This window comes from Sinocyclocheilus rhinocerous, unplaced genomic scaffold (assembly GCF_001515625.1).
Source record: "Sinocyclocheilus rhinocerous isolate Xijiao unplaced genomic scaffold, SAMN03320098_v1.1 scaffold450, whole genome shotgun sequence".
Taxonomy (NCBI): Eukaryota; Metazoa; Chordata; class Actinopteri; order Cypriniformes; family Cyprinidae; genus Sinocyclocheilus; species Sinocyclocheilus rhinocerous.
In genome coordinates, this window is record NW_015653457.1 from 723,816 (window position 1) to 731,905 (window position 8,090).

The 8,090-nt window shown below is 35.4% G+C and overlaps 1 protein-coding gene across 1 annotated transcript; it reads left to right on the forward strand.

The window, feature by feature from the left end:
• Window positions 1-417: 417 nt before the first annotated feature.
• On the forward strand, window positions 418-3,158 carry LOC107715742 (beta-1,3-galactosyltransferase 1-like). Its single transcript, XM_016521931.1, has 2 exons — window positions 418-471; window positions 1,804-3,158. Exons 1-2 carry the CDS (start codon window positions 446-448, stop codon window positions 2,900-2,902), a joined length of 1,125 nt encoding a protein of 374 aa, XP_016377417.1. The 5' UTR covers window positions 418-445; the 3' UTR covers window positions 2,903-3,158.
• Window positions 3,159-8,090: the final 4,932 nt, after the last annotated feature.

Here is an 8,090-nt window from a genome sequence, read left to right on the forward strand (position 1 = left end):
CAGAGATCCTCTGAAACCCTTCACCTTCCCCAGCTCCACCTGTATAGATCTGCTACGGGTTATTTTATATGCAATTCTTGAATATGTATTGGCAATAGCAATTTCCTGTACTTGCTTTGCAGCAGCAGCAATAATCTAAAAAAACAGAAATAACCAACAGCAGCAGCAGCGTAGCAGATCTATTCCGCCAAGACCAAATACATTAACAAATGTACATTAACATTAACAAATGCTAAAATCTTCCGAGAGTTGTCAAGTGTGTGTAGCTATTATGTTACTCACTGCAACAAACCAACCCCCACATAATGAGGACAATACCTTAGAGACGATGTTCCCAAACAGTTTGCTTCTCAGCTCCACCCCTACTTAACCAGTTACTAGGAATGAGACAGGCATTTCAGGAGGGAATACGTGAAGCATTAAGGTAATTGGCGAACTCACCAGAATGGCTACTAAAAACATTTGTCACAGGTAAGCAAATTTGTCCTTTTATTATTTTTGCTTTATGTTTACATACAAAGTCTTATTATAAACTTATAGTAGAGTAACTTCTTGGGCTTGGAAATTAAACTGGCTGAAATCCAATAATACTGAACATATCTGCATATATATATATATATATATATATATATATATATACACACATATATATCAGTGTTTTTGTTCAGTGTCTTTCAGTCTGTGATAAAAAGGGAAGCTGGAAGATAAATGAAAGGTGATATAGAGGAAGAGGAAAGTTATTACTAAAGCAGGGAACAAAGTAACATTGTGAGTTGAGACTTCATAACTAAAACTGCATTCCTGGTAGTCAAATTTAATTTAATTTTACATTTAAAAAAATAAAATAATGAATTTTAATTTAAAAAAAAAACATATACATAGAACAGTGTATGTTGTATGTAAGTCGCATGTTTTATCATGGTAAGAATTGCATTGTAATTGTATCTTAAATATATGTCAAGTTGGTTGGTAACTTTACAAGGAAATTAAACACGAACGCAAATCACCTGCAAGCATAGATAAGATCTTGATTCATGTTACCTTGTTAAACACTGATCCTCTGGAACACATTACATAAATACTGCACTTTCCGCGTTCGAAATGCCGTACTGTCAAAATATGTACTGCATTTGATGAATAACTTGATTCTCGACCGTTTTCATTCATATGTAGGCTATGCAATTCAAAATCATGAACGTAATATAATTTTTTATCCATCTATACGACGCCAAACGCGTCGCTTTCGAATATGACGACTACTCTTCCCTAACGTCGAATAATAACGTGATGCCTACTTCAGAATGGCGGCAAAACTAATCCATATGAGAATTTCTCGCCTAAAATTTACAAATTACTCTTATCATCCGGTTTCTTTTATGAATCGTTCAAAAAGACTGACGTGATGCTTCACTCATAATGCTTCAGCGTTTTCTCACTCCGTCCTCCAGCCCGTGATTCGGAAATCCATACCGATTTGAATCACACCGACGAATCTTTCACTGAATAAACTCACTGAATCAGTCAAAGCGCTTAGACTACATCTGACTTACTGAACTGAACTACAAGCTCTCTTTGATTGATGTTCGTGCGAAAATGAAGCAGGTGTAGGCCTACTTAAAAGTTCATGAAAATCAGTAGGCTATCTGACTAGTTAAAAATATGGGATATTTTTGTAATAAATTATATTTATATTATATATTATTTATTATATATATTATTTTAATAATAATAATAAAAACATTACAACTGTGGTTTCACTGAGAGATTCATTTTTTTGATCTGTTTCTCTTTTTTCCTCTGCAGTTTGGCTAAAGGTCCGTGTATGCATCACATTAAAAAAACATTTATTCTGTTGCTCACATCAGCATTTTTATTGTCTGCCGTTGTTTATGTCTCTGATTTCTCTTTCGAGACAACTGCGTTCACTCAAACCTGGTTGATTAAAGTCATGAATTGGACTCATTATAAGGTAATTAACAGCACTTTGGCTGATCATATTCAAAAGGAATTATTATTTTCACTTTTGCCCAATCAACAAATCCAACCAAGAGGTACAACTGTTGCACAAACCACAGACATTCCTATCTATTATCATGTGGCTCACCCACTCAACTATCATTTCATTCTGGATGAACCTGATAAATGTAGTCAGAATCCGTTCCTGGTCTTGATGGTCCCTGTGGCCCCTCATCAGGTAGATGCTCGTAATGCCATCCGGAGCACATGGGGGCATGAAAGCTCAGTCCAGGGAAAAGCAGTGCTGACTCTGTTCTTGGTGGGTTTGACTGGAGGACCTGAAGCTCAACAGCAGCTGGAGGAAGAGAGCCGACAACACAGAGATTTAGTGCAGAGCAACTTTGTGGACTCCTACTTCAATCTGACCATAAAGACCATGGTGATCATGGACTGGTTGGCCACTCGTTGTTCTCAAGCAGCTTATGCTATGAAGGTTGATTCTGACATGTACATAGGCCTGGAGAACCTGATGAGCCTGCTATTGGCACCCAACACACCCAGACAGAACTACATTACAGGCTATTTGATGTGGGACCGGCCTGTCGTCAGAGACAAAAACTCAAAATGGTACGTGGCAGAGGAACTGTACCCTGAACCAAAATACCCCACGTACCTGCTTGGAATGGGATATGTTTTCTCCAATGACCTGCCAGAAAAAATAGTTGAGGCTTCCAAGGTCATAAAGCCCTTTAACATTGAGGACGCATATGTGGGCGCTTGTCTGAAACAGTTAGGCATTGCACCCTCATCTCCCCCAGACCCTTCACAGTTTAGAGCCTATCTGGAACAATATAAGCGAGAGGATTTTCTCAGAGTTATTACAACAATCCTGGGATCCCCACAGCAGCTAATAGACATTTGGAAGGATGTAAAGAGGCCCACATAAAAGCACAAACAAACAAAAAGGAGAAACAGATTTCTGTTTTAAAAGACAGGAAACATGGTTTAAGTCTTAAGACTTCAGTAAATGAACAATTTTAAAAGTTTGACAGCTGAAACTGGGACTATGACATATGCATGTGGACCTGTTGACACTATTTTGATGGGGTGAAGGGATCGTTTGAGGAGCCACTCACGCAGAATGCAGTGTCTCGAAACATGCTTTTAAAGTTAAACTTCTTTTAACAGGAAACGAGGTTTTAAAAATGCAGCACTCACGCTCGAGATGCAAATGTCAAAGAAGTCATCATCGTTTGCTTACATAGAAAAATGTTCTGTCTGAAACAAGCGGAAGGTTGCGCAATATTACAATAACATATATGTACAACCTTTCATATGCTATTTTACAACTTTTAAGTTTAAATGTATAGTTATATGGAATTAACATGAAAGTATATACTGTAAATACACAAACGTAAATTCCATATAATAACAATTTTAACCGAAAGGTTATTTTTTATAAATTAATTTTGGGGCAGGTTGTCAACTGGTGTCATGTATACTTAGCAATTTTATACAATTTATTCATTTACAATATACAAAGGTTTGGTTTATATGCATTAAAAAATATATATATATATATTTTTTCATTTTTATTGTTTCATGGGTTATTTTAACTGATGTACTCTAAGTATTGCTGGGGGAAAAGTTTTCCTAGATCAAAGTTCAATGTTCTGTGAAAACTTACTTTAACTCAGAAGTGCTTCACCACCAGTCTAAAAAGAGTGTTTACTGAAACTGAACAAGTAAAAATTATTTAAACGTATAAATGCATTTTCATATTCTTTAGGGTTCATATTCTTAAACGTGATCTCGGCCATGCATTTATTGCATTTTTTAAACACTTTAGGAAGACAACAGCCATATGGGGAACATTGTTGTGGTAACATTAGCTGATAAAGAAAGCGAGCGTGCACAAAAGCCACTGAGATTTGACAAACTGCTTATGATGTTCTACATTTGTAAGTTGCTTTTGCTAAAACTCTAGATTTCTATAAGGAAATGCACTTTCAATTGTAGCCTCTCATAATGTATATTATGTAAATTAGGATACACCAAGTTAAAAAATTATGAATTAGGTTACATTTACAATTAAGGTACACAGCTGGTAAAATGAACTCTCACATGGTTCCACATTTCTGAGCATTGTAATATTATATATTTCTTCTAATAAGTAACTAATAGTTCTGGGCAGAAAACTTCCTGTTTGAGTGGGCGGTAGGCCAACCTAGAAGTTCATCACCTTACAAAAATAAGCTCTGTGACCAATAAAGGTTTATGATTCTTGCACATTTTATCATAATAAAATCTACAAATTAACACAATCTTTATGAATATTGAAGCCTAAAATAGAATGGCAAAACCACCTAATTTCTGGTTTTAGTGGGCTACTCATGCTTGCAGCACCCTGAAGACTAGGCTGCACAGGCTACCTCAACAATGCGCTGATCCTTTTCTGAAGACATATAGCTCCATCAAGTGGTCACAAATTATAAACATTAACGCAACATGCAATGGGCCTCATTTATGACACACCAGCATAACGATTTTCAGCGTGGTTTACTAATGATTTACATAGGAATTTGTCCTACACACCAAGTTGACATGACATGTATGAAAATGTTGGTATTTTAAAACCTCCGATGCTTAAAGAGGTTTACTTTGACCAAACGTCATGTCTTTAGGTATTCATGTATAAATGCTGCACCCTGCTGGTGACTGTTATGAATTATTTCACAATATTTGTTCACAATTCAAATACTGTAGTTACATATTGGTAATGAATTAAATGAATGGACCACAATAGAGCACTGATTACTTGAAGCTTTTAATAGGTTTAACTGAAAGGTTATTTTTCATACATGACATTGGTGCAAGTTGTATACAGTAGGCTACTTGAATGGAAAAGAGCAAAAACTCCGAAGCTGTTTGCCAAGATCAAGTATTTTAAATTACTAATAAAATGACACCAATTCTATCATACATTTGAATCTTACATGCCAAAAACACACACACACTGCAATGACTTTCTACTATTTATATTTATGTAAGTTTATTTCCTCCTTTAATCTGGTCTCAAATTGGAATGAACCCTTGTTGGATAATATCATCAACTTTCAAAAAGAAATGAGTCTTGGAAAATATTTCCCAAGAAACCAGTGAGAGAGAGAAAAAAATCTGGTCTTGAGAAACATTTTCATTTCTCCCGCTCACTAACTTAGGCACAAAAGTTTAAAATTTGGACCTTTGAACTTTTCCGTGTCACTTTTATATTTTACATCTGACAAAAGCAATTTTGCTTTCGTAAACAACCGGCGCCTCTGTTATGACTCCTTGTAAACGTTTTTTTTTTTTTTTTCGACCACAAACAAGCATCAGAAGCAAAACACAGTGTTGTTTTTGAATCACACCCAAGCCTTCAAAAGATCAAGCTTTAAAAAAATCACACAAAGATCTTCATTAATTTCTTTGATTAAACCAGTATGTCAACACAAACACTTCAAAGAAGGTTCAAAGAAGGTGTGAAGTGCACACTAAAGTTCAAATGCTAAAACATCTAAAACCCTGTTTCATATATATCATGCCTGCTGAGACCTGAGTTATGTTTTAGCTATTCAGGTTTTTTTTTGTTGGATCTGAGAGTATTGTGTGTATTTGTGTGTGCTTGTGTGTTTATAAATAGATATGAATGCTAATATAAAAATAAAATATATATGAAATCTGATCAAAGCAGAACCAGTAGAAACCAAACTGATTTCAGACCTGAAGATAAAATATTTACTCAAGAGGCCTTTACACTCTTCGCTACTGACAGGCAGCAGGAGGGGCTAGAGATAAAGCCTGTGTGTTCCCATGGCAAGTGACGAGGACATGTACATTGGATCTGTGGGAACGAAGGTAACCCTGAGGTCACAGGCTGGGGTGGGAGGGGGTCCGTAATGCTGGCCATGTCATCATCATCATCTGTGTGCTTATGGACGGTGCGTACAATCATTTAGCGGGATCACACAAACATACAGGATGCCGTATCACCCGTGCCTCTCTCACATGCTCTGAAGGAGTGTGAACAAACACAGCTGTTCTCTGACGCCTTGGTGAAGTCCTGCTGCTGCCACACACACACCTGCTGCAAACCTTTTACTGGAAAACTCAAATCAGTGCTGTAAGCAAGAGCGTTCATATTATATAATACACAACATAGTACTCAATAAATTAATATATACATTACAATAGCAAACTACAATATAGCTACAAAATTACCAAAACATTAAAGCATAAACAATTAACTTATTAGCAAGCACATTTGACCAATTCCAAACCCCATCAATTTTAATAATTACTGTTCATAATTATTTATATGCGATCTGATGAGAGATATTCTGTTGGATCTGGTGTTACAACCGAGTACAGGAGCAGGGGGAAACACTCCAGAGATGTAACTAGCTGTGTTTAGATGCGTGGGAAAGTGTGTGCGTGTGATTGTGCAGATAAGGCACTGAGTAGTATGTGAAAAGCATGTGTGAGAAAGAGAGAGTATGTGAATGTGTTAGATCCGTTTGCTGTGTTTTATTTCCTTATAATATATTCTGACTAAGTTTACATGAACTTACCCCCCGAAGTACCCCCCTGAGATTTCTCAACAAACAAATCTGCATGTTCACAAATCTCTGACTTTGGTTAATGGTCACATGACATGCAGGTAAACAAATAAAATATTTCATTTTTTTAGTAAGTCTTTTATTTTGATTGTTGTTATTTTATAATTATTTATTTTAATTTGACTTTTATATTTGAATGAATCATTAGCTTTTCATTAAACTCACAAACCCCCTGCAGTTCCTTTACGAACCCCAGTTTGGGAAACCTAGACATAATGTAATGTTTTATGCACTTTATTTTGTTAATAACAATGAATGGAATATATTTTCCTACTCTTTGTATTTTTATATCAATATGGTACAAGATTATCCCATTTAAATCCAAGTGATAAATGAGTTAGGTCAAAAGTAATCTAAAAGTAATCTAAAAGTAGTCTGATATTAAAATGAACAAATGTTACTTAAAATTGTAATAATATTTTACAATATAACAGATTTTGCTGAATTTTTAATCAAATAAATTCAGTCTTGGTGAACATAAGACAATTAATTCAAAAACATTAACTGCATTGTGAAGAGCTTAGTAAAATAAAATACTTGTAAATAAAAATATTGTGTTTCATTCAATACCAAAAAATATTGTTAAAATAGTATAATACTAATATATGAAAAATACTCAGCGCTCAGAGTTGTTGCCTATATAGTGTTTCAAATCGATCGATTATATGACTCTATGACAACTATGACAGTTAGGATGCTGCCTTAGAAATCGAAGTAGACAATAGTCAGAGAGGCAGCTCAGTTACTGGTATTTATATAGGTTTATCTTGCTTTAGGTTTATTTTTAATTGGTTTTATTTTGCTTTTTTCTGAATAATTTCAATCATATTAAGGGTCTGATGGCCTATCTTTTTTCTTTGGTTTGGTCATATAACTGCTGGTTGCAGTACTGTACCTCTTGGAAATGCAGTCCATTCCCAATCTGTCACAACTAACTAAACTCAAAATAACTGTCTATATAGGATTTGGATATCTTGGATGGTGTGTGTGAGTGCTGCACGCATGCATGTGAGTGGGTTCATGACACGCATGCATAAACTGTGAGGAAAATGTATAATCTCTGTACGTTTTTGCCAAAGGCTAGTTGAAAAGTTCAACACACTTATTCATTCAGTTACATGCAGCAGAACTGCTATAGCACATAACAATACACTCACACTTAGGCTTAAGTGCTGAGTTTCATGTTTGGCCGACATTGTCAAAGTCATCTCATAAATATCCCAGAGGTACAAACAGAGAGCAAAACTGTTGACTCACAGGGCTAAAGCTAAAAATCCCCTCTAAGAATCAAAGCTTCATGTACAAAGTCTAAAACTCACAAACCCAAAGTGTACACATCAGTTATGATATTTTAGTGCTTAGAAAAAGAAAGAAAGAAAGAAAAACATTCAAAGGGAGCATTGAACTTCACCTCTTGAAAACAACTTAAAGAGGTCATATGATGCGATTTCAAGTTTTCCTTTCTCTTTGGAGTGT